The sequence below is a fragment of the Rhipicephalus sanguineus genome, chromosome 1, assembly GCF_013339695.2.
Source record: "Rhipicephalus sanguineus isolate Rsan-2018 chromosome 1, BIME_Rsan_1.4, whole genome shotgun sequence".
NCBI classification, from domain to species: domain Eukaryota; kingdom Metazoa; phylum Arthropoda; class Arachnida; order Ixodida; family Ixodidae; genus Rhipicephalus; species Rhipicephalus sanguineus.
Window position 1 is genome coordinate 289,049,637 of NC_051176.1, and position 27,814 is coordinate 289,077,450.

The 27,814-nt window shown below is 47.5% G+C and overlaps 1 protein-coding gene across 1 annotated transcript in view; it reads left to right on the plus strand.

The window, feature by feature from the left end:
• Positions 1-27,814, plus strand: part of LOC119379220 (high affinity nerve growth factor receptor-like) — a 413,588-nt gene that overhangs the window by 336,797 nt on the left and 48,977 nt on the right. Inside the window, exons 2-4 of the mRNA XM_037648451.2 lie at positions 23,327-23,467; positions 24,825-24,934; positions 26,752-27,109. Coding sequence (XP_037504379.2) covers positions 23,327-23,467; positions 24,825-24,934; positions 26,752-27,109 — 609 coding nt within the window. The remainder of the gene's footprint in view (positions 1-23,326; positions 23,468-24,824; positions 24,935-26,751; positions 27,110-27,814) is intronic.

A 27,814-nucleotide genomic window follows, 5' to 3' on the forward strand; every position in this document is an offset into this window, starting at 1 on the left:
CACAGAGGTATATATATTACGCGCAAAAGGTTCCTTTCTTTCTTTTTATGTCGGCATGAGAAAAGTGGTGGTCTTCTAAAATGGATGACGCCCGTGGCAAGTCCTGATGAGCACTGGGAACGCCATGTCGCTGCTTTCGGTACTTGAAAGAGCAGACTCCTTTCTTTCTTTTCTTTCCTTCCTATCGCTTACTTTTTTTCCTTCCGAAAAACCCCCTCGGGGCAAGGCTGGTCGACCTGATGCTTTCTGCGAACGCGGCGAGAATTCGTCGAGCGTGTGCTTCTGCCTGCGTTGCTCTTGAGCTTGCGAGCACCTCAACAGAGCAGCATATGCCTCGATTTATACTCGGCAATTTATTTCTCCTTTCTTTTTTTTTTTGCATATTTTGGACCAAATTAGTGTTTTATCAGCCATTTCAGTGCCAGCCCTCCCTCGTGTCTTCTCCCACCAACATTCTCTTCGTGGCTTTTGTGCTGCCTGTCCAGCGGCAAAATATGCACCGTTTTTTTGTTTGTTTGTTTGTTTGTTTGTTTGTTTTTTAACTCCACTTCTTACGTTTACACTAACACCAGAAAGTCCCTGTGACGATAACGGCAGGTTTAATGGATCACTCGCCGAGATCGCTTGTTAAGTGGTTGGTTCAAGGAAGCCAGCTTCGCCTGTACAAATATGTAGCTTCAGTTTTAACGTTTTCGTTCATGGGCTCCTGTGGCGCTACATGCGGAAAAGGACAAATGCAATTGGTGCAGAGTTCTTTGTGGCTTTTGCTTTCTGCTGTAGTAGAAGATTATACTGCAAGCGAGTTTTGTGAGTTTGCCAGCTTACCGCAAGTAAACAAGAAAAATAAAGCGTCTCTCAATGACTGCAATATCGTTGGTGATTGCCACATATATGGAATACCAAGCGTCTCACGATACAGAGAAAGGTCGCATGCAGCAAATCTCAGTATGTGGAGATACAATTCCTCATGCTTGGAATGATTACCTGTAGTGACGATCGTCTTGTTTTGATGCGCACTTCCAGAGCTGTTTTTGTAATGAATGTTTTTCTGCCTTATTTTAGTGTCAGTATAAGGCGGTATCAGCATACATGGTATGGTCGCGTTTGCACGTGTACTGTGCGCTCAGAAAACGAACACAGTGGTTTCTTTATTTTAGAGCATATATGTTCTTTTCTTTATTGCTTTTTACACATATCATGTACTTTCGCGTTGTTCTTAAGCACGAACATAAAAGTTTTGACTAGGTGCCGATGTCCTGTGCAGATGAAAAATGATACAGACTCGACATCTCGATGAGATATTAAGTCGGTGTTAAAACCAGGGAAGAAATGCTTGTTGCTCTTAATGTTCGCCCTTAAAGTTGCAGTCGAGATAGTAAAATTACTGATTATGGCGAGTATAAAACACAGTCTAGGCCCGAACTTGAGTTTTGGCGCTTTATAAGCTGCTTTTCATTTGATATTGTGTGGAATAGAAGACAGGTAACCCGCTTCAGTATCACACTTATAACGGAGAAATGATAACAGTGGCATTGGAAACTGCAAGGCAGAATATCTTCATGGAGTAAAAAAGTACGCCGAGGCATGCACTTCTCGCGCTGACGATGGTAGTTGCGTTCGCAATCGCAGAATACGTGACAACGATGGAGGAATGTGCATTAAGTACAGCCGGGTTGGAAATTTACTGAACAAGCATCCGACCAAATGAACAATGCAATACGGATTATTATTATTTATTTTTATATCCTGGCGCACGTACAGCTAATACGAGAAAGTCAAGTTAATAGCGCGGATCAATGGACGAACGCTGGGAGCGCTGAGCTCGTGCAGGAGCTAAACGAGCTCCGTGCGTTTGCACGACGGTGCAAATGCAGCCCACACTCAACTGACGGCAACGTGACGACTTTAATGGTCATAGCTAGACAACAGACGGTGGCGTCTTTGCGAGAAGAACGAGGGCTTGTTTACCGGGCGCTTCAATAAACAGCTCCTTCAAGTGGTGACGCCAGAGGCTCTGATGTGCGCGTGCCGTGTATGTTTTGGTGAGCCTGTATACATACATATACCACCACTCGAATCCTCAACGCCACTTCCAAAGGGCAACGAATGGGCTCGAGTAAATCCTTCGCCCTTTCAAATTTACCTCTTCTCCGACTATCTGCGTTGAGCGTCGCTACATTTGTTTTCTTTGCTTCCTCTCGAATATTGTTTGGCAGGCAGAGGGGATGAACACAAGTGATCACAAACACCTCGGTGAGGGGGATTACAGCGCGAGTCGAGTGCTTCCCCTGCTTCCTGAGGTGCAAGATATCGGCGCACGAGCGTCGTCGCGTACAGTCTGCCGGTCGAGTCAAGCCCTCGCGCGCGCCTCTTGAGCTGTCGGCGAGAGAGCGTGCGGGTTGTGTGTATACATAAGCGGCCCTTAGCCGACGCCATTCAAGGAAACGAGCTTACCCTTCGGCGGCGCGCTTGCTCACCTGCCCTGCTTTCGTCGCTTCTGTGTGAAACGCCTTCTTTTTTAAGCCGTAGCCCCGCGGCCCTTGCTATCGCCGATCCACACGTTGCGCGCGCGCGCGCGCGCGCGTGTGTGTGTGTGTGTGTGTGTGTGTGTGTGTGTGTGTGTGTGTGTGTGTGTGTGTGTGTGTGTGTGTGTGTGTGTGTGTGTGTGTGTGTGTGTGTGTGTGTGTGTGTGTGTGTGTGTGTGTGTGTGTGTGTGTGTGTGTGTGTGTGCGCTGCGTGCGTGCGTGCGTGCGTGCGTGCTCCGGCTTTGAGGGAAGTGCGTGCTTGGGGAGACTAGTCACCCGCCCGAGGAGTATGGTGGGCATTGTCTAAGAGCATGAAGCACCGAGTTCTATTCAGTAAACACCGAAGTGGTCGATGGCTCAAGGACGCCTTTACGAGAGCACGCGAAAGAGTGCCGCTTCCATTGTGAAATGACTTCACTGGAGTTGTTCATTTTAACCATTTTTCAGCGCATTTTACAAGACGCTTGGTTCGATTTTCTCAGAAAGCGAAAACAAACTTTCAGAGTGATATTTCTTTTATTTCTTTTGTGGGCTTTGTAACGGAAATCGAATATAAATAAAGCAGTATTTCGCTGCCCAGCAGTGTCCGGTCAGTGCGCTTCAGAACTGGCCGCTCGGTTACGTGTGCGAGCACCTATAGCAGTCGTTGACACAGGTCTATAAGGCGAACGTTCGTGCCTCCTCTTCAAAGCTACTTCATTACGTCTTTTGTTATCAAGTAAATAAGATCAAGAAATTTTGCTTTCATTCAATGTAGACGCCATCTCATGGCGTAGGGCGACCATGATACCCAATAGCCACCGAGAACCTGCAGACTGGCTATGCTGAAGTGTTGCTGGCTATTCGAAGAATCTTTTTTCTTAGCGAACCAAAGCCACTTTGACTGTTTCTATCTATCTATCTATCTATCTATCTATCTATCTATCTATCTATCTATCTATCTATCTATCTATCTATCTATCTATCTATCTATCTATCTATCTATCTATCTATCTATCTATCTATCTATCTATCTATCTATCTATCTATCTATCTATCTATCTATCTATCTAGCCGCCTACGTCTGGGCTCCCTCGAGGACGTCTCCTTAAATTAGTATACGCCAAAAGGGGCAGAGCAGGAGATGGGTGTATGGCGAACACGATTCACAGTTCATGACATGAATAAGGTGAATTTATTGCGTGTCGTGTACGTCGTGAAACCCTTTCCACCGATCATTGTGCAGCACATACCCGCATAACACGGCTCGTGGTATACGGGTATGCGCCACAGGTGATACACAGCGTATATCAACCCGGGGACAACAAGAATAGACTCTGGAAATCTTAATGCGATAGCGTTCACAAGCCCATATGTCGCCGAAAATCCGATGCCAACGTCGACAACGTTGTTGATTAAAGAAAAATACCTATGAAAGAAAAGAATAAAAGCCATGGCTCGAGCCGGAATTGAACCTAGGCATCCCGCATGGCAGTGAAGTTTTCTACCACAGAGTCACGCCAGGGCTTCAAACTGCCTAAGAAAAATGTCCTATACAAGCGCCATGACGGTGCAATGCAGTGTGCGGCTGCAGTGTAGGCTATCCGCTTTTATAACAATGTGATAAACATCAACTCCGAAAGCCATAGTCAAGCATTGCTTGAATCCGCCGACGACTACTACTGATGACATACATATCATCGCACCTTATATAGTGTGCACTTCGTTGCGATAAAACTGGCATCGCTTTAACGCGAGTGCCGACGTCACGTCGGACCATGAGCACGTCGACTACACGCCAGTGGTGTCGACGTGCCTGGAAAGCCCACAATATGTGCACAACTACTAACTTTACCCTAAGGCGTCAATCAACCTCGTTATGCTTGACCAGCGCCTCCTGTATTTTTCGAAAAATAGAGGAGGCGCTGGCTTGACTCAAAGCAAGAGATCCGGCAAAGGCTGGGTCTAGCCGGCTGCTTCGCATAATATCGCGCGATGCGTGGGATCTGCCTCAATTTTTTCAATTACATTTAAGCATAACCTCATTGCATCTTCACTAAGACAACTTGAAGATGTGTTGGCAAACGCCGTGCGTATACCAAAGCGAACAATGCCTCAAAGTAGACCCTCTCTGTTTTATTTTGTTTAAGCGGTACAGTAACTATCGTCATGTTAAATCAGCCACATCAGTCGTGTTTCCGTATAATGGTTGCGACAGATCACATTCGCGTACGGATTCATACTGTTGCATGTTATTTACTTGGTGCTAATTCACTCTGCAATTAAGTTAAATCTTCGTCCCCTTCATTCAAATGTTCTCTAACTTGCGTACCCGCCGTTGTAGATTAGGGGCTAAGGTGTAGCGCTCCTAAGCTATAGGACGCGGGTTCGATTCCCGGCACCAGCGGTCGCATTTCGAGGCAAAAACACCCGAAGTACAAAAACGCCCGCGTACTTAGATTTAGGCACACGTTAATGAACCCCGGGTGGTCAAAATTAATGTGGAGTTCCCCTCTACAGTGTATACCTCATAATCATGTCGTGGTTTTGCCACCTAAAGCCCCAGAACTTATTTTACTTTTTGTCTTTAACTCAGGCACGGCGCAACGGCCCTTGGTTTCCTGCAGCACCGGCTCCTTATCGCGACCTCGTGTTTTTCGCGCGAATCAAGTACGCTATCAATAATCCGAGTAATCTTAGCGCCGGAGCTCTTCTACCGGTGTTGAAACAAAACTGTCAAAGCTCGAGTAATATACGCACGTATAATTCCGGGCAAATTGTCCCTAATGAGTCCTCGCTCCTTGCCACGTTTAAGGCTCGCATTAAGAAACTGATCGCGCACACGAGCGAATATGAGATCAGGCTACGAGACCGCAGGAGAACCGCTCCTCCAAATTGCGGCTTAGCTTGAATGAAACCCTGTTGAGGAAGAAGCCAACGCTTCCACTCCAGCGAAATAAGAGACAGCGCGAGCTATAGTTTGAAAAGAGCCGTGGCGCTTTTTCAGACGATGTCCTGATGACTTGCTTTTTGCTATTTATTGCGAGAACGTCCGACGTCTCTGCTCCTTCCACAGCCGCTAACAAAGAAGCGACTCGCGGAATTATTCGTGGTGACACTGTGGAAGAGGATATGACTCGCACATTCTCTTTATTCAAATGTGGTCCGAGGCAGTTTCGAAAACTGAACTTCGTTTACGAAAAGGCCCAGGGCATCACGCATAGAGATTGTGGATTGTTTGTACAAGGCGAATCGACTGACGAGCAGGCGCCCTTCTTTCTCTCGGCTTCGGTCCACCTTCTGTTAAAGTATGGGCGATTTCATGGCAGGATTAAAGAAATATTTGACAGGGCAGCCGCTCAGAGCGTCTGTCCTGTCAATTATGGTACCATTACAATTGCACCGGATAATGATAAACGACGAAACAAGCAATCAGCCATGCATGCACACATTTCCACGATGATTCCTTCTCCTTTTTTTTTTCATCAAGACATTCGTTTGCTTTGTAATGCCTGCTTCCAAGGAAATGTGATTGGTTCCGGTATATGATGATAAATGATGTCACCACGTGGACGCTAGCAAACACGCGGAATAATATACATGCTGCTGTCAGCCACATGAGCTTGCTTCTTTTGTAGCTTCGAGCAGCGTTCGTCTCTGTGTGACCTGGCCTCTGAGAAACCCGCTGGCCGCCCTATAACTCTCAGCATCGCGTAGCTTGCCGAGCGGTTCGCACACCCTTAAAGGGACACTAAACGCAAATAACAATTTATGTCAGAGCGAAAGCTCAATGTATGACACGTCTAAAACGGCAATATTATCAACAGCAGTGCCCTACTTACCGAGAAATTAAGCTAAATGTATCACACGACGTGCGCCACGAGTGGGACATTTTGGAACTGATCGCATTGACGTGAGAGCGTCCGACTACAATTAATCACTAGTAATCATACTAGCTGCAATAAAAAAAAAAGAACCTTCCTTGCATCAACAGACGTAATAAAATGCTGCTCGTTCGTTTCTGTTTGATTCATGGAAAAAAACTCTTTGGCGTTGCCATGGGTAATGTGGTTCAAAATTTCCGTTTTCGTGAACTGCGCTTCACCCGGCGCCCGGATTCGCTCACGCAGTCGCGTCTCAGTGGTAGTTTCGGTATCGCGTACTGCCGTGTGTGTTTTGCGCGCTCGTGAAAGTCGCTCTGACAGAAAGTTCGACAAAATGCCGCACAGATGTGATGTTGCCGGATGCCCGAATGGTGCACGCCAGTGCACGCCGCCGCGCAGTAAAGGCGGGCAACGTTGGGCACGGCAACAGTGACGTCAGAAAGGCCGCTTTCAGGCGGGTGATTTGAAGCGCGCTAACGCGATGCGGACCACTAAAACGTGATTTTATTTGAAAATAAGCACTTCCTTGGCATAAAAGTAGCACTACGAGGTTTCTGGACCGCTATTTCAACAGTCAACGCCGACATAATATTTGCCTTTAGTGTCCCTTTAAGCGCCGTCGCCTCGTGACGCGTCAGGGGATCGACTCTTTCCAGCAACAACAGATTGCGCTCAGGACGACGTTCGAGCTCTATCGCACTCGGAGCAAATTTAAGCGCGGAGGAGGACGCACCAACTGGCCTATACCGTACCACGGAATACTTAATAGTATTCCATTTGCTCCGTGTCGTCACAATTTGGGCGCCGCGTGTGGGGGCCCTGACGTCTTGCGAAATGGCCAACAAAAGCGCTCGTAGGGCTGGGAGAGCAATCTGGGAGGGCCAACACGGACTAGCATTCCGTATTCCACAGTACGGTATAGGGCGCGGATGCTTCGAGCGTTGACGATCAACAGCGCACGCGACGCAACTGCTACAGGATCGTTTAACGAGGCGCGGGCGTGGTGTGGACGTCGGGAGTGCTCCAGGCGAATGCTACAGGGAGCGCTACAGTACTCGGCGGTGATTCGCCTCATTTCGAAGCCTGCGAAATCAGCACTCGAGCTTTCCTTTTACCGCCTGGTCGCTCTCGCCTTAGCAGCGTGCAAGGCATTCGAGGACGTCGCACGGCAGAGGCTCGAGGATGCAAGCACGGATTTCTTCGCGTAAAAGTAGTCCCACCTTCGAAGGATCAGCTGTGGAGCTGATGCCACCGCAAACTTTGTCTGCTCTCTTGAGCACGCGTGCGCGAGGAGGCTGTTGTTTCCGAGATCTTCGATACCCGGATGTCATCTGTCAGCATTAGTCCCCCAGCGATACACACAGTGATTGACGAGGCCGCGATCATATAGGTCGTGCATTCGTCGATGGTTTCCTGCGCCATCGTAACATCTGTAAATCAGAACTTGTCTGGGAAGGGATACCGCGCGGAAGCGTTCAATCACCAATGCTCTTCAACGTGGGATCATGTTCAACAGGCGTCGCGTACAGGCCGCCATCTACGCAGACGACGTGGATCTGGGGCGCCCTAGCCCTACCGGCGAGGCGTCTGCGCTGCAGGTGGCACATGGATGGAGCTTGGTGGCACACACTTTACCGTCCCGTTATAAAGGGGACGCTCGTAGCATCCATCCATCCACACGATCTCTCTTGCTTTGATATTTCGCTTATTTTTGCTTTCCGTGGACCACGCGCTACCACTGCATCCCAGCGTCCGTATACATACACAAATTTTACCACCTGTAATGAGGAGGTGCGCGCCTCTCCGGGTGTCGACACGTCAAACACTTGGGATTCAAGATCGACCACCCACTAACATTCAGACCGGCGCTCAAAGAGTTGCACGGCCACGCGCTTCTGTATGACGGCGTGCGGCTACTGGCAGGCGGTCCCGACTCTTCACAGCGCGTCCCTCTGCGGCTCCACAACGTGAGACGGCGAGCCTCACGTATGCGATGCCCCTTCGTAAAACTGCGTGAGATAAGCTCGAACAAGTGCATAGGGCTTCGCTGCCAGCGTGCATCAGTTTGTCAAGCAGGTCGCAGCGACTCTCGAGCGGGTACATGGCCGATCGATTTATCTGCGCAGCAATGATCGATTCCTCACAGTGATCGACTGCACCTTGCCCGAGATAGAGATGCACTGTAGCTTCGATGAGTGCGGCAGCGTTCGCGATCCCGGCACGATACAACAAAAATCCTGGCACGATACAACGAAATTCTGGGCGTCAGGGCGCGGTACGCCTCTCCTGTAAGCCGCAATGCCACCAACGATACACTCCGAAATTTCGGCCACCCGCCAGCAAATGCGCTGTTCAGCAGCCAGCACAGCAGCTCAAGGAGCGCCTTCTGTTATACACTGACGGCTCGGTATAGCGCCAGGGCAACAATGCAAGTACCGCTTAAAACATGGACCTGGACTTGCTGCTTGACAAGAAACCTCCACTTCTGCCGCAATCACTGATTCCTGTCCTAGTGTGTTGCGCCAAGTTATACGCATATTTATTTTCCATATATGTTTGTCGTACTTCAGAGACAGTTTCGAGTACGGCGCATGTGTTGTCCCGTCTTCAGCGTGCTCATCGAATTTTGTCTACATCGCGTTTACCAAGAAGAGGCGTTTTCTTTGTTTCTGTCGATTTTCGCCTCGTTTTATGCTCGAGTCAAAAATACCCTTCAGACGAAATACGATAGCGTCGGCCAGAATAAACCTGCATGGCGTGGTGAAATTTGATGTCAGCAAAGCAAAAGGTGCGGACTTCATCTATAGCAATCAGTTTGTTTTACTGTTGAGGGCAAACATTTTCGTGACGACGCATGCAGCCTCGTTATTTAGGAGCAGCTTTTTGAAAGGCGATTGCATTTCAACGAACATCTAACACCCTCTATTGGTGCGATAGGCTCTGAAGTTTCGATTCATTCGAGAACTCATCAGATTAAAAAGGCTCTTTCGCTAGCACGGCGCCGTAATCTCCTGCATTGTAACTGCAAAGATTTTGTGCACACTTCTGAAAACAAATTGCATTGGCAACATCCGTTACAGAAATTCGTCATTGTGTACGGTTGTGCATAGTAGAAGACGGTGAGCTTGTCCTATTAGTAGGGATGTGCGAGTATTCGAAATTTCAAATACGAATATTTTCTTTATTCGAAGCATATTCGATTCGGAAAATACATGTTCGGACTTCCGCGAACATTGAGCCACGGCCCTATATCCGGGGCGAATATTCGGATAAATTCGAATATACGAACAAATAAATAATTCTTGTTTTTACAGTAAAACATCTGTAATGCGCACCCGTACTAAACCTACTGCGGTTAAACTTACCTGCGACAAATCTCCCACCGAGACTTCATAGGGCCTAATGTATTCGTGGTTTCAGATTTATTTCGCAGCTCGCTTGCTTACCGCATATGTTGTACTTTCGCAAATATTCTATAAATAGATGCAATAGAAGGGCTCAGAATAGATACATTATAAAAGTGTACTGAAAAATAAAGGACCCTGTTCAAGCACGTGCGCTACCAAAAGTCTCATCAACATGCTGCGACCTAGAGATATACTGTTTCAGTAATTTTATTTCAAGGGGTAATAAAAGTTATTGTTACTTTTTGTGTACCAACCTTTTAAGGATACCACATATTCGATATTCGATTCAATATTCGAAGACGGTTTCTCGTTTTTTTTTTTTTCGGACTCACTCGTATTCGAAAACTTCAATATTCATACACACCTACCTGTTAGCAAATTCTAAAGCTTCGAAAATGAAATTCAGTTTACGTAATCAGCCAGCCTTGTTCATCCAAGCAATTATACGCATAGAGCTTATCAAATGCCTTCCCTCGGGCGCTTAATTTTTAATAACAATGAGAGGATAGATTACTTTTAATCATGTCGCAGCTTCTCATTATTAATTAAAATTAGCTTAGGACAACCAATTAATTGTATGAAATTTAACTTTTCCTTTCTGTATTTTCTGTTCTACGGAGAATAGGGATGCATGCGCGATTGTTGAGAAGTTTCTGACTGAATCAAGACAATTTCCTCGCTAAATTATTAACTCTGTGTTTGTCTTACTCCTATTTTGATCTTACGCGAACTTTCAGTCGTGGTCTATAAATGTGAATGATTGTCTCGATGACTCACCCGACTATCGGCCGTAATCTCCGGTAGTGGGTATGAGCCATTCATAATAGAAAGCAAACGGACATAGCTTCTTGGCCCATCCCCTGTAGTGGGTAAGCGCAATGGAATGAGGAGCAAGTAAGCCACGCGTCAAAATCGACGAACCGATCTGAGTGCTGTTGCCCATCCTCAACTGCCCGATTCATGAACGATTTCGCAGAGCAAGTTACGTCTTTTCACTCCAACCAACCAACCTTCGTGGAGCAACAAGCTGCCCTGATGTGCACGGCGGTAGGTAGGTAGGTAAACAACTTTGTTGATTCATGAAAGAATCATGTGAGAGGGGGGGGGGGGGTGGAAGCAGGACGACGATGGGCCCTCGGGCCGCTCTAGGTGGCCGGACACTTCTGTGCTACGGCGACCCCTCTGGCCCAGCCCACTGTCCGGAGCTGTGCCTCCGGTTGCGAGCTGCGCAGAGCAACCTCCCATCGCTCCTGGTGTTCTGACCCTTGCCACGGGGGCTTAGGTTTGTTTGGGCAATTCACAAAGACGTGGTTGAAGTCGGCCCTGGTGCTAGGACACAAGTTGCAATGAGGAGAACTTTCGCCATGCGTAATAAGGGAGAGAAGGAAAGGAGTCGTGACTGTGGCCGTTTCGCGGATAACGCGTGGTTGACGTACCGAGGAACCGGAGCAAGAATGCGGTAATACAGACAAACATAAAACAAAATGCTCGTGGAAACGGCGTATGTTGACATGCAAGCACTACATGGCGCACATTTGCCAATGTAAGGCGACGGGTCTTGGAGCTTTCTTCTATTACACTAGCTCGCGGCGTAGCCTTGTACAGTCGCTTCACAGACATATTTGGTCTCTGAACATTTTCGTCCTGATAAGAAAGCAAATTACAGCTGTGCCTAATCGGTGCAACACGGAGACGGTAAATCGTGTTGATTTTTCGACCTCAGCAAAAAAGAAGAAAAACGGCACGCAGTATTTTCTTTCCTTGGTCTGAAGATGAATGCGACTTAACGCGTTTTCTCGCCTACGAATGACTCATATGAGGTGCCACTCAGCAGAAAACCTCATCGTTGCATGCTATAGTTTTTACGTACTTGCGCATGGGTGACGATATTGGAAATGGTCGCATGCTCTTCACCACCCACGTGTCATGTGCCCTGCTGCGCCTTTCTTTCTGCAGCTGTCTCACATCACAACAGCTATCACGCAGCACCACGACGCATAAAGCGCCAAGCTCGTCATAACTGCTTGATCAAAAAGTTTGTGCCGCGCAAATCCCAAAGGCGGCAATGGCAATCAGCGTGACTCTCATATTTCTGAGTCGCGTCCCTGGTACTGTATCCGAATAAGTCAGCTTCAAGGACCTAAGTGTCACTATCCATAAACACGGTACGGTTCAATTGGCAAAAGTTGACGGGATAATAGGCTTATTCAGGCTACAAAACATAACGCCAACGCGATTTTATCTCCGCGTCGCTGTCAAAGATTCACGAGACGATAATTACAAACATTGCGATGTCAACAAACACCTTCCGCATCGCGTTCTCTGGCGCGTCATGCGGAACTGACGTCGAAATAGCCATGCCTCAATCCTTTCTTTCTTTCTTTCTTTGCCTGTTTGTTTGTTTGTTTGTTTGTTTGTTCGTTTGTTCGTTTGTTTGTTTGTTTGTACAAAATAATAACACTTTCCTATACCTTCGTACAGCCGTCCCAATTATCGCGTCCCCGCGCTGGCACAGATATAACATGTGACGTCCGCTCACCACATTTGGTCCCTCGTACAGAGCCGCGGGCGTAATATGGGGCGCGCAGTGCTGAAGGGTGTTCCCATACGAGAGGTCGGACGCGCGAGTCCAGCAGGACCGCGCTACGGCAGTAAAACAACTCCGCCTGGCGCATGGACTCTGACGGCGGCCACCTCCCCGCCCACGGCGCGGGCCGACCTCCCGTGTTTGTTTGTCGGTCGCATTGACGGTGACATCTGCAGCGCCCGTTCGATCTGCGGTCGTAAAAAAAAAGGCCCCGTCGACCGAACGAGAACAAACGGCGACTGCTAGTAAATCGCCCGACAGCTTGTCTCTCTCGTGGGGTAAACAGGCCCGCCGCTTGTGCAGACCGATGAGGAGCAAAGAAACAATGGGCAAACTTCGTTATACTGGGAGCATGGCGGGGAGCTTAGGTGCACGCACTGTAACTTCAGGTCAAACGGTGAAGTTGTGAAACTGCGCCTGCGCAGATGCATACGGCCGGCGGCTCGTACACGTGTGTCCACGCTGCCCAGACCGTGTCACGTGGTGATGCGCGACTTAGCGTAATGGCGAAAGTAGCAATTTTAATATGCACCGACAGACGGGTCTGGCGTCGTTTTCTCGTAGCTCGCAAGCGGGTAATGGCAACCATAAAAATGACTCTTCTCGCGCGAATTATTGAGCCCCCAGAACGCCGTCAATGTAAAGAGAAATTAGACTTATAACGAGAACAAAAGCTGTTTTGTTTAGAGAAATCTCGTGGAAATTAACACATGAAGTCAGAAAATGATGTTTTTAAGAAATTTGAAAGATGCGTTGTGCTTTATCGTAAAGCACGATGCAGGCATGCCAAATTGCTTTGGCGTCGTGTCACTTCGGCTGAACCGAATATGAGGAAATCTCTTCGTGCTGCGAGTGGTCTCTGTGCAAGCGAAAGGTATACAGTGCAGCCTGACCTTCTTGACGGTTTTCCGTGAATCCATGTGTTGAGCTTGAGAATCAGAGCCAAAGTGAACTAAATACTATTAATTTAAAAATTCGGCAGATCCCACGCGTTGTGGGAATCGGTTTCATGCGAAGCAGTCAGCGAGTATTTCTATGCTCTATTTTATGACTTTAAGCCAAGCTTTACGAGGTGGATCGACGTGTTTTTGTGAGTGTAGTAGCTGTGTGCACATCATGACCTTGCCAGGCAAGTCGACAACACTGGCGTTTAAAGGGTAACTTATGGCGCGACGTAACGTCAGCCCTCACGTAAGAGTACATACGCCATTAATATCGAAACTAAGTGCACTTTCTGGTGAAATCATGTGAATATCATACGCAGCTTTCGTTAATGCATTCCTCCCGGGTCGAGCATTGCTTCAATATAGCTTGCTGAATCATAGGAATACAAATGTGTAATATTTATTAGACTGCTATAAAAGCGGAGCCAACGCTGGAACAGCAGACGTTCATCTGATATGACGCCTGTATTATAGGAGTACATATGTAGTGTTTATTGTTTTTTTTTTCTAAAGTTAGATAGCCAGCACCACAACCAAAATTGACGTTGCATCGACATTACGCCTGCATAGGCTGTTTTTCCAAACCAGTTTATAGACCTGGCTAGAGCACTGCACGGGCCCGGGCCGGCCCGAAAGCCCGGGCCCGGCCCGGCCCGCGGGCCCGGCCCGGCCCGCGGGCCGGGCCGGGCCAGGTAAGGGGTTGTTGGATCGGGCCCGGGCCGGGCTCGGGCCCATGATCTTCGGGCTCGGGTCGGGCTCGGGCCTTAGCCAGGCCCGTATTAGGCCCGGGTCACATACGTATATGTATAATTGTGTGTGTACGTTGTGCGGCTTTGTTTTTGTTGTTTTTTTGGGGTTTAACTTCCCGAAGCGACCCAGGCTATATGAGACGCCGTCGTTGAGGGCTCCGGGTAATTTAAACAACCTGGAGTGCATTGGCGTGCACAGAAATTGCACAGTACAAGACGTCTACAATTTTGCTCCATCGGTAAGCTACACGAGATTTCAAGAAACGCCTAATATAAGTTTCCGCCATTATAGTGGGTGAAAGACGTTCTTGGGTACCGTGTAAGGAAAGCAACGGTAAACTGCCTATATTAGTGTATATAAGATGTGCGCGTTCGTATCTAGGGAAACATTTCGAGTATGCAGCTACGCTCGCATGCCCGTAGACTGGCCAACGCGACTTCTGAGTCAATATCTCAGGAGCTGTTTTTCCTGCATTTTGAGTGCAAGATGCGGAGCGACTCTTATCACAGGGCGAACGCCGCTGTTGATTTTGCCATTACTAGTGGTGAGGCGCCAGACCATATATAGAGACACTCGTTTCCCCGCGTGTGGCTCACAACTGGAGTGATAAGGCTAGAGAAGCGATCCGGGAGTCTGGGAATAACCAACACGCAGACTGATTAGTTTTATTTAAAGCACCCTTTATTCAACACACCGTTACTGTACACACGTCTGACACGAGGACAGTGGCTCACTCGTTAACGGGTGTGCCTTGCTTTGACAGATCTATGGCCCTGCGGTGGCGGTGACTCGAAGAAGAAGAGTGGGACAAAGAACCTTGTTGTTTTGAGCACGAAAACGTAGTGTAGATTGGGTGCAGTTGCCTGCCGAGGAGTCAACATGACAGCTTTAATTTATGTAACGCTGGCCAGCCTGGTGTAATCCTCCCAGAAGCAGCTAGAGCACGTTTTTTTTTTTTTTCATTGCATTGTGCAATAGATGAAGTTTGCAGGAGACTTGCTTCTTTTACTCAACAGCCCTAGCTCGTATGCAGTTGATGTAGACTCAACCTAAAAATGTCTGCCATGCTTTTTTTCTCCACTTTATACAGGTATTATATTTTGTAGTTGTTCCTTGAAATGCAAAAATGAGATGGCGTGGTTAGCACTGCGTGCGTACATGAAAGAGCCAGCTATGACTCCAATTATATTAACGCGATAGCGTTAAAGAGCTCGTATCGCAGAAATTCCGCCGTCGGCGTCGGCGCCGTTGGTTGTGAGCGAAAAATCATCATCTTGTCCGTGACTGAAAAATCGAAAAAGCTGCAAATAAAATAATAAAAATGTTGGGTTCGAGTGAGAATCGAACCCAGACCGTCTGCGTGGCAAGCAGGTGTTCTACCACACAGCCATGCCTCTGCTTGGAGATGCACTGAAAGGAACTTTCATGCATTCCAAAAATACGCGTCCTGTATACAGGTGTCACAGTACGAGATGTAATATCGCAGTAATAATGCGTGGTACAAGCGTACATTGCCATCGGACGTCACACCACGTCAATATCATAACGACTTGGTGGTTTAAAGACAGCCACCCGTTACAAAAGGCACACACATTACTGCGCGTATTCCCTTAAGACCACGTAGTGGGTGCATCGCAACTTCGAAAAAGTTTCTCGCGCATAATTGCTCCTGGTTTAAAGCATAGAGTTTCCTACAATACTTGCTGGAGGGAACTCTGGCGCTAGTGTCTATGGGAGCTGCAACGCATGGCGCTTCAGCCAGCATGGGAATGATGGGTAGTACACGGATTTGTCTAAACTTCGTACTTTTGGCTCCGTTTGGCTGGGCGTCGCCTGCATCCGCTAAACACAGCAAACGTTCAACAGTTCCACTTCACCACTTAACTTTTTTAGGCTCACCAATTCAAATCTGGTCACGAAGTTCACAACGATCCATTCTTTTATGTGAAAGAAAACCAAAACACAGCAATAAACAAAGCCACAAGTGCGTTCGAAGCCCGCAAGTACGAAGACTAGGCAAATCCGTGTACTACCCATCATTCCCATGGTGGCTGAATGATCGCAGCGCCAGAGTTCCCTCTAGTTAATTTTAGGAAACTCTATGGTTTAAAACATCCTACCCATCACGTAAGGCACACACCTTAGTGCACGCATTCTGTTAAACACTCGTAGTGTTCGAAGTGCGCACTAGGGGCAAGATATCGCTATCGCGTTCAACTCTTAAAGGCGAAGCTTAAGCGTCCCCCAATTTTTTTATATTGCCCTGCAATCATTTCGCAAGAGTGTTACGCGCGTAATTCACCGAAAGTATACACAGTACCAGTGAAAGTCGTGACACTGAAAGAAGTTCCTAAAACACTCTCTAGAAAATATATTTTGTGCGGCAGGTATACCTTCACAATAACCGAAGGTTGGACAGTGCCTCCTTTATGCTCAAGGCATAACTAGCTGAAACGGGCCGGGCCGGGCCGGGCCGGGCCCAAACCTTTCGGGCCCGGGCCGGGTACGGGCCACATTTAAGAACACCGGGCCGGGCTCGGGCGGGCCGGAGCATGGCATTTTCGGGCCGGGCCGGGCCGGAAAAATCGGCCCGTGCAGTGCTCTAGACCTGGCGTGGCTCTTCGGCAGAATACCTAATTGCCATGCAGAATGCTTGGGTTCGATTCCTGCTTGGATCCTATTTTTTATTCTTTCCATTCGTCGGGTCAGCGCTGCCGATGTCGGTTTTTCTTAACGCTCTCGCATTTAAATTACGAATTGTTCGTAAGAGAAAATTTTAGCCAATCATGAAGCAGAACAAATAGAAGTCAAAATACATGATTTATGAAATAAAAAATTCAAAAAGGAATCTTTGAACTAATTACCTTACCGCATATATGTGTCTTCAAGAGAATTGAAGCCAGCGACTTCACAAGGCACATGCAGTCAGAAGATATTTTTAGCTCGAAAATTACTCCAGTGCGAACACATTCCCTCTCAAGTTTTATGAACTTGTATCTCGAAGCTGGTACCGTCACCACGATTCATTCCAAGTAGATATGACTTTAGAAGAAATCGGCTTTCGATACCTGAATTTCAATGTTTGTCTGAAAACAAAAAAGTTCGAAAGTCAGTTACCAGTACTATGGCAACTATGAAACATTCATTTTGCTTTCTAGTTCAAATATTGTCCGCCTTGAGAGTAACATAGAGCAAGAAAGCAGAACAGTGTTACATGCCAGGGATTATTATTAAAAATGCTGTCAAAGAGTAAAAGAACGACATCTCGTATTACCGACGCCGATGCGGACATGTTTTGCGTTTGATTTCTTGATAACATTTTGTAGCGCAGGTCTCGAGTATTTTTTTTTAGCTACTGCAACTAAATATCTCATGGCAAGAAGCCCTCGGACCAGTAGTCGTCGAAGTGGACGAGAGCAACTTTTTTTTTCATTTTTAATTCTCCCCACGTTCCAAGCACACGCTTTTGATCTATACTGAAAGCACGTACCCCACAGGGTCTCGAGGCGAAAACTTAATTTCGCGCCGCTTCTTTTGTAGAAGGGGTACGTGTCCACCAATCCTCGCCTTGACCTACAGCCAAGTTCAATTAGATTTTTCTCTCAAAGCCTCTTTGAACGCACGCGAAACCAAACATGGCCGATATAATATTTGGAAAAGGTTATCTTTCACAAAGCCGACTTCGTTGTTTGCGCGCCGGCGCCCGTACCAATGACCTTGAAGTTTTGACGCCTGTTCGTTCACACGTTTGTGAAGGCATGCCCTACCGCGCTTTCGCTTTGCTGTGCACTCTAAGAAACAAACAATTCCACGTAGAAACTCTTTTGGGAGTTGTCTAAATGATGCTTAAGCGTAGAGTCCCAAGAACGCTGTTTTCGGGCGGCATCGGCATGGTGTCTTTCATCTTCTTTCCAGCGTTCGTCAGCGTCTGGAACGGCCTCCTCAGAAAGTTCACCTACCCAAAACGCGAGTCTTGCGTTAAATTTTCACAAAGCCTAAATTTTGCTGACGTGTTCAATCCTCCATATGGGCTTTACATGTTGTAAGGGATTTCATTCTACCATATCACGAAATTCAACGAAGCCTTCATATAAGGTGTTCTCTATTTACATATGCTTTGCACCGCGGGGACAACGCATTCATATGCGTCCAGATATATTGCCATTCTGCAAGCGTGGCTGTGTAGCCTAGTGGTCAAGACGTTAGCCTTCGGAGCGTGGGAGCCCGGGTTAAAACCCAGCCCCGCGAAGAAAAGTTATCGTGTTTTATTTATTCTTTATGGCGATGATCGTCCGACGTGACATAGAGACAGACAGCTTTCTCGATGAGTTGAGGCAGCATAGAAATGGTTACGCATTTAAAATATTAACACTTTCTGGTGAGTCCTGACCTGCCACATATATAACGCTCCTTAAAGAAACACGCTAACACACCTTTGCAGAACAGCTCTTCCCACTGCTCCTTTAAGAGAGTAAAATGACCGCCAAGAGAGAGTTAACGTGTAATCTTTAAAGGGAGTTATATATGTGGCAAGTCAGGACTCGGCAAAAAGTGACAGGCAATCTTTTCTTAGAGTGTGACTTATTTAACGTGTAAGCTTATTACTGTTCGTTACTGCATTCCATTACCTTATACTTCATTAGGCATTTGACCAAAGAGATACAGCTGGTGGTGCTGCAACTTTCGATACCATAGCATTATACTAATTTTCTCGTGTATGTAACCGTTGACTCATTTGCTTATTGAGAGTATATACAGGTGACTCTATTAACCTGAGCACTTAAAGAAACAGGGTAACTCCTTAGATTACGATCGACGCAATCAGGTGTTCAAGGTATAAATCAAAATTAGCAATACATTAAACCTTTGTCCAGAAAACGTGCTTTACCTGCGATAGTTTGGATTAAGAGGAACTGATTTCGTCGTTCGTAATTTGACGATTTCTCCTGTTTTTTTTTTTATTATACTGATAAGCGTTGTCAAGGAAACGTGCTTTACTTGCCCAAGTTTATCTTTCTAATTATCTGTCTCCATAGCGTAGCTCTTATTTCACCACAGGAAAAGCGAAAATATCTTTGCCTGCCACTCGGGAGTTGCTGGCTTCGAATTTCTACGCGAGGTTCAGGTCAGCCAATTTTTATTTTACTCCAACTAAAACGAGTGGGCAGCACTGAAGGAGGTCATATTTCGGGACGATTTGTCTCATTCATAATCGAAGAATCAAAGAGTGCGCATCACGGTTTGGAAACCAACACTACTTCCTCAAGCAGCTGAAGGCTCGATGCGCGGATCTGCGCAAACACGGAATGCTCACTATAGCGAAAATAGGTGGAAGCGGAGCACTACGCTGATTTGCAAGACGGCCCTGTTTACAAAAGTGTTGACAATAAAGGCTGGGAATGCTAAGGATCAGTGACTCAGCGTTCGCTAAGAACTTGACAGAAAAACGGAATTTAAAGGAATCAGTCGAAACGCGCGTTGTAGGGATGCGCCGCACAAGAAACGCGGAGAACAGAGTTACAGTTCATTTCGTTTCTCTCTCTCTCTGGCTTAGAATCGCTTGATATCTCCAAGTGTCAGACCCATTACGACAAGTGAGTGTACAACCCTTCCAAATGTTTTGCGTATAATCACTGAACACTGGAGCTGTCTGAAATGAACAGAATAGAGGGACATCTGGAGAAATACGCCCAGTAGCAACACCTGATGGCATCAAAACCACTGTGAAGCTTTTACACATCTTGAACGCGTCCTCAAAGCGTCATTAATACAACGGGCTACGCCACGAGAGTCGTACCCGACGCGGTGCTATGCTTTTCCGTTGAATGACAGCGCGCGTCCAGACTGTTCTTTGGGGTGGCAACATACGGTCATGCCGGCCATATATACTATACTTATGAGTGCACATAACGTCGTCTTAATAAGTACAGTGAATCAGGGTGGCAAGGTAGGCCATTTGGGACTCGGGAGTATATACGTGGTGGTATAGATGAACATCATACACAGGAACCGGTACAAAAATAAAAAAGAAAAATACAGATATGGAAAGACAGGCACAAAAGCGCTGCGCTTATGTTTTCGGTTGTCCCTGCTCCTGCGCATGTTATTTCTCTAATAAATAGGCTCAATGTCATTTCGTTTTCCATTCATGGATTTCACTCGATGCAAGCAGCCGGAACAACTGTGGCGCGAGCGTCTAAGCGTGCGCGCGTCTCGCCTATAACTCGCAACGATCCGTATCACGTGGTTCTCACTGCCAACGCCGCGGGCTATTTATCTTCCCGCAACCGCCGACAGCGCGCTGTCTCAAAGCGTCGGCAGCACCTACAGTAGGTAGCCTCCCTGGCAGGCACTCGATCAGTCTATCGATCCGTGAGTGGTCAAGGCGGGCGTACTAGGTCATGTCTCAATGAACGGCTACTGAGACTGACGCCCCGTGCGAACAGCGACGGCCCCTTCTCCCACACCGTGCAGGCATCTGTCACCCACTGCCGGCTTATTTGTCCTCTTCCGTTCATTAAGTTTGTTTGCTTATCGCCCCGACTGTTTGTCGGTGCAGCCACTCTATATCGAGGTCTCACTGCGCGCGCAATAGCTTAGTTCTGTTTCTTTAGCGGCGCAGAATGCCATCACGTCGCATCTCGGGACGTGTGCGTGCACTCAAGCTTCGTGGCGTAAGACTGGCACGCACTGTTGTTCTTGTTCTAACGGGTATGTGTCTTTTATTCCCGCCCAAGCACCCTGTCCGTGGCACGCTCGCCGCCTTGCGTGGTTTGGCTCTTGTTCAATATCAACGCGATGTCATCGCGTCAGCAAGGCCCGATGCGAGAAAGCCGAATGATTTAATTAGAGCACTGTGCTTTCCTTTTGCACACTTGGGGAGAGGCCTTAAGCTTTTCCACAGAAAAGTCTGTCTCGCAAGTGACAAGCGTACACAAACGAAGCAGTGCGCCGCTTACAACACACGTGGTCTTCCAAACCTTATCTGTCGGTGGTGGTATCGGCAAATGAACATGCGGTGTCGAAAGAGTGACGTGCAAGTCTGTGAAAGGAAACAAAAACAGGAAGCAGGTCGTAAGGGCTTCTCGATGGGTGCTTGCACACCCTAATAAAACTTGCACAGATCGTGTCGGTGATGCGGTCGAATGTACGATGTCAGACATAGGCCGTGGGTGATTGCCGATGCGAGACCCTTAATGCCGCGCACTTGAGCCGCAGCAAAATGCTCAAGTCTAATGCTTCGAGCGATCTCTCTTGAGCCACGGCCTTGCTCAGCACAGCTGCAAGCAACCATGTCTGGTGCTCGGCCTTCGTTCTTCCTATCCATGTGGAACACGGTGCCTCAGTTAGGCGCTTACTGGTTTTCCGTTGTAATCGTTTTCTGGTGCTCTAAAAGTTAAAATCTCAAAGCAAATATTTGTGTGTAACTCAGAGCTTTATACACTGGCATATACGCGCCTGAAGTGTGGGATGGATTATTATACAAGGTGCCCCAGCTAACACTAGCCAGAGTTTCAAACTATGTCGACGCACTTCATGACGACGCGACCGAATGCATGTTGCTGACTATTGCATGAAGTAAGTCGCAGTATTTTTTGTGTTCTGTTTAATTGCTTATTTGGGCAAAAATAATTAACTAACTTCTAATGCAACGAAGCTGGGCAGAAAATTCCAATTAGAAAGCTGTATATCGGTTTGCAAAACGTCCGATTAGACAGTTTCTAACATTCTGTCTATTAAGAATTCGTGTTTTTCTGCTTCCTGCAGATGCCCGCGAACTACAAAAAAATTCCACGTGACACACTCGCTTGCGCGTCGTAATTTCAGTGCTCCCTCGTTCCGCATGACGAATTTGTTGCTTGCGCCAGCACAAGTGATAACCGCTGCGTCTGCTTATTACTGTCATGAACTGCCGCGAGGGAAGCATATCGTTTGTATACGCGCAACGTTAGGGAGTACTGTAATTACGGCGCGCAAGCGAATATGTCACGTGGTATTTTTTTTTTTTTTTTGGTTCGCAGGCATCTGCAGGAAGCAGAAAAACACGAATTCTTAATAGATAGAATGTTAGAAACTGTCTAATCGGATGTTTCGCAAACCGATCTACAACTTCCTAATTGAAATTGTTTTCCAGTTTTGTTGCTTTAGAAGTTAGTTAATTAATCCTTCCTAATTAAGCAATTAAAAAGAACGCGAGAAATTGTGTGACTTACTCCATGCAATAGTCAGTAATATGCATTTGGTCGCGTCATCTTAATATACGTCGGCATATTTTTAATCTATGGCTAGATTTAGCGGGGGCGCCCTGTATATGGGAAGCGTGGCCGGTACCCGTTGTCGGCAAACGATCATGACCGGCTTGCAAGGTACAACGCTTCTTACAGATGACAGGGGGCCTATACTTTCTATGAGCTCTTTTCTTTAGGACATTCATTTATTCCTTCCCGCCGAGTGACCAATGCTAGCGAAAGCGAATGTGTGGTTTCGGGGAACTCGTAACAAAGGACAACAGTAAAGGCATGCGAAAGAAATCTAGAAAACACGGCCGTAGAAGTCCTATGCGCGTTTAGCTGTTACGTTGCATGAAAGGATAGACAGGTCGAAGTATTTCAAATTGGCGATGCTTAAGGAGATTATTCAAAAAAATTGTAGTTTTAACGGCAGTATCGGCTTATGTAGGTGACGCCACAACCATTTTTATGTATACATAAGTCTCGGTCACCCAGGCTTGCCGTGGGTAGGGGGGGATGCTTGGCATTAACACCTCCAGGTTTGCGTTCCGATGAAGCAAGTTCCGATTCACCACATTTGAAGGGATGTGGATAATCTTACCATCAGTATAAGATTAGTCTGAAAGTCTTTTTCAGCAGGCAGTATTTTGCGCGAAAACATTACGAGCCGACGACGCGTTGCAGCCTCTTCACTGCTCGCGCTGCGTTCGCTTGCAAAGGAAGACAGCGAAGTTGTGTAATTTTGTTAACTTTGGAAAGCCAACGCCCTTTGGGCATGCGGTTTCTCCTATCGACTGCCGTAACTGTTGCTGTTACTGTGGTTGGACTGTTCGTACGGAAGTTGCTCGTGCTTTTGTTTGTGTTGCTGTTACTAGAAAAACGCTGCCGCTGAAGGATATTTCGAACCAAAAGACAGTGGTAAAACAAGCGTTTTCTTTTGTACGCGGTGAATGACCAACGACCTCACGCTTTGACCTCACGCTATGTTGCCCTCTCTCGGTTCTCTTCACCACGTGCAGAGCTGGACCTATGCGCGCACAACTCCACGTTATGCGGCCTCGAGGCCGGATGCCACAACGTGAACGGCACCTTCGTCTGCCTCTGCACCAGCGACCTCAAGCCCAAGCGGCCCCACGAGCCCTGCAGCAAGGCGCCCGTCGGTAGGTAGCGCACGCACGCCTATGTGAGCACCGCCGCCCGAGATGGCGTACAACATCCCATGGTGCAATACAACACTGCGCTAGTTTCCGCAGTCGGTGGCACTCTAACCCACTGTTAAATTAACATCAAAAGGAAAAAAACCGTGAAAACCTGTCCTCTGTAGGGCCTCGGGGCTAGCCAAGAATCAAGGACCGAACTCGCTGAGCATTTCTTTCTCTATAATAATAATAATTGTTGGGGTTTAACGTCCCAAAACCACGACATGATTACGAGGGACGTCGCAGTGGAGGGCTCCAGAAATTTCGACCACCTGGGGTTCTTTAACGTGCACTTAAATCTAAGTACACGGGCCTCAAGCATTTTCGCCTCCATCGAAAATGCGGCCGCCGCGGCAGGGATTCGATCCCGCGACCAGCAGTCAGCAGTCGAGCACCATAACCACTAGACCACCGCGGCGGTCATTTTGTTCTTAGGTTTCGTTTACCATTTGCCGGCCGTCTTCACTAATTATGCGGTCAAAATTACGGTTGAACAGTTCCAGTGTAAGCGTTCTTCTGTGAATATGGGCCCACTGTGGCCCGTACGACACTGGTGCTTCTCGCCATGCTGATCAAGACTACGCAATGAGCCGAGACGTGAGCCGGGTGTCAGCGTTCTTGAAATGTCAACAGGTGACAAATATGCATGCACTGTATCACTCGCCAATGTATGGTAATACTGCATCTGCAACAGTGTTTGTGGAAACCGGCATTGCACCAAGCAAGACACTTTCTTCCCTATTGGCCGCGAAAAGTTCGCAGAGGGACAGAGTTGGTCTTCCAAGCGGTTTCATAACACCAGAAAATGAAATCTGCAAATGTTCGCTTTTTTTTAAGCATCGGAAACGTTAATCAGTAGGTAATGTCCATGTTTAAACAGCGCTCATTGAGGTATACCACTCCGAACATTAAATACCCAAAGGTTTAATGTATTCACGTAATCACTGAGTTAAAGAAAAGCTGGAGATGTCAGCGCAAGCAAGCAAATTCAGCCTGCTTTTCCAAATGATATCCTGGTGTTCAACTCGACCAATCCAACTAGTTTAAGTTGCGATACCGTACATCCCCAGGCACAAACTGCAGAATGAGGCCACACGCACACACATCAGAAGCGCGTGACCAAAGGACTCGTAAAACAGCAACAAAGGCCCTCATATGAAGGACCATTGCATCTGGTTCAGTGCTTGATCATCCATGGTAGCAATTAGTGCAAAATAATTCAGAGCGAGTTAGCGTGCACCTGTAAGAACACGGAGGTAGTGTTCGCCCTTTTCGGAAAGCAGTGCGCATTCGTTCCTCATGCTGTCCTCCTTTTCAGCGCAAGGCAACGGATACCCCCAGAGCGGCCCCCGGCAGCCCCACGCTGCAGGCTCCTTCACGCATCACCAAATAGCCGGCATGAACCGGAACTTCACTCCCATCGCAAAGGTGCGTCAGTCACCGAGCAGGTGCAAAGAAGGAAATTACTGCTTTACGCGAATCTGTTGGAAACGTAGAAGCTATAAGCCTACCTAATACTACGGGTATGTTCCGATGCTGCAATGTGCACGAAGTTTTATTTCGTTGCAGCTGGGCCCAACACAGTTATCGGTTCCCGATTCCCATCTTTAAACTGTCTGATATATATGTAGCGTTTTGTTGTTGTTTTTTTCTAAAACAGCCAAGTCCACGTTATCTGAAACTGAGAAAAACGCAGTTTTTGCTACTGACAATATGATCGGGCCTGCTCCAAAAATTTTTTGCCAGTGTGCTCATGTCACCAATATACCTCAAATCTACATTGCAGCTAAAATCTATATAGCCCACTATCGTCGGTGTTTAGGAGTAAAATTTGGATTTCACTCCTATAGATTGAAACACTACATTTTGGCTTGAATAACCTCGTAAGAGAAGTCTAAACCGCAGCGAATTAACGAAATAGCAATATTTTGTGACAAGATTAACACCATCCTTGTGCTTCCGTCGGTGCCATTCTTTGTTGCATGGACGTAGTGGCGATGACTAGGCTTGTAGAGCGAGTGGTCCTTCCAGGCAAAAGGCGCACCATTCTGGACTGTCGGCAGCGTTTTTCTCGTTCTTGGCACCTTCGTGGCCTTCAGAAAATGCTTCAGCTCTTCTTCCTAGCTCGTTTTATGCCGCGTCGTTTCTGATCACTTCTTCTTCTTCAATGAATAGATCGGTGCCCCATATCTTCATTTCAGTTGTCTTCTGTTTCAAATATACCGTCTTGGAGCGAAAGAAGGGCGTGATACTGCAGCGGAAAACTCGAAAAGAAACACTAAAAGGCAGAAAGAAGTAGTAAAGCCGGCATTTTACTCTTTATATTCGAGTTTTACCGTACAACATCATGTCCTTCAGTAACTGCCAACTCGCCCACAAAAACTAATCGGGGAACGAAAGCACGATAGGAAAGCAACTAGGACACAAATTAAACCGATCGGATGCGACCATGTTGGTTGTTTTGGTCAGGACTGTTGGCGCAGCACTGGTTTAATGGATCTGGCTCAGTTCGATTCAAACAGATGTAGGATTTGGCTCATTTTTTATTCGAAACTGCATTTCTGAGTTCATGCTACAATGAGGCATTGCGACATTTTTATTACAATTGTTTTAAGAGGGAAAGATACTTAGGCGCGCTTTACGCTCCCGTGAAATTTAGCCCATCTTCGGTTTCTGGATTTGGCTATTTTAGAAAAAAAGAACGCCACATATATGCTCGCGTGCCTGCATGAGTGTACCTTTGTTTTCTTCTGCTGAAATGGTCCTAGGTGTTGGTGTGATCACGACGATACAGCGTGCCGAACATACCGCTTGCATGTCATGCCTGCGTGCCCATTGCGCACCCATCAGAGTATTATAGGAAAGACAAAAGGGGCGGGGGTGGTCTGACGATGGTGACCATGACGACAGCGACAGCCAGAGGATAAATTTTGCTACCCTATCTGGACGCCCGAGCGACCATATTCTGCAACAATCAGTATCGTTTTCCATTACTTTCTTATTATTCGTGGGGAGAATGTCATTCAGTGACGATAATGGTGGTTCGTCGGCTCGTCTACGTCGGAGTCAATGAAGAAGGGCGAAATTTCTAGAAAGTAGGATGAAATGGATAGCTGTAACGTACGGTCATAAATCAGTGCGGATCAGGCGACACACCCGCATAATTCAGCTAGGCCTCCAAGCATGGCGAATGTACCTGAACGCGAACGAGGGAGAGTTTTCCATTCAGTGGCCTGGAATCGCAGGAGCCACAGCCAGCGGGCGGAGCCGGTTCGGCCGGCGCCTTGCTTCCGGATACCACAGGCCGAAGCGGGGGCACCGCTCCGTTGTTGACGGGACTTCTTGCCGTGCTGGGCACCCTGGCGCTGGCGGGCCTCGTGGTGGCGGTGCTTGTGCGACGACACCGGCGGCGGCGGGAAGCCCGGCGCGCGGCTGCCGGGTCCCTGCACAAATGCATGCAGCAGTACGTGACCAACCCTACCTACTATTCGTCGGCCCCGGAGACGCCGCTGCGAAAAGTGCTGCACGACGTCGAGATATCCGCCGACTGCATCCGCTTCATAGAGGAGATCGGCGAAGGGTGCTTCGGGAAGGTCCACAAGGGTACGCCACTTCCATCGCTCCTCTGTAAAGCCACTTTCTCTACTGTGTTATATCGGTGTCACTTTTGATCGTGATCGTGCCTGATCCGCATCGAATTCCTTGCTCGTGATTGCCTCCTTAACGCAAGCTGCAGAAGGGCGCCAATCTCTGTCGAGAAATGTGGTCCAGACCGGGCTTAATCGCGATCAGTAGTGCGCCGTGTGACACCAATATCACTCGGCAAAAGAAACAACAGGTAGACTTGTCTTAGGGATTGTGCAAGATAAAAGTGGACACGCTGCAATTCACATCGTGCAGTCGTACGAGCGCCTTGACTGGATCCAGTACAAGTCGAAGAGAAAATGATGGCAGCTTCACACTAGTAATGCCAAGCCTAAAGCAGGAGCGGGCCTTCCTTGTTCCTCTTTCTTTTCTTTCTATTTCTCTCTTTCTATTTCTTTGTTTCTCTCTGTTTTTTCTATCTCATTTTTGTGTCAGTTTCCTTCTACCTCTTTCTCGCTCTTTCTATGTCTTTCTCTGTCTTTCTATCTTTTTATGTCTTCAATCCCTTTATTTCTCTCTGTTTGTCTCTTTCTTTCTCTCTCTCTCTCTCTCTCTCTCTCTGTTTCACGTGTTTCACGCGCCCCACTTCGCCGAGCAGAGTTTTCGTTTAACGCTCGCACCCGCTGTACTCGGTCGGTAGTGGTGCTCGCCCAATTCCTGTGG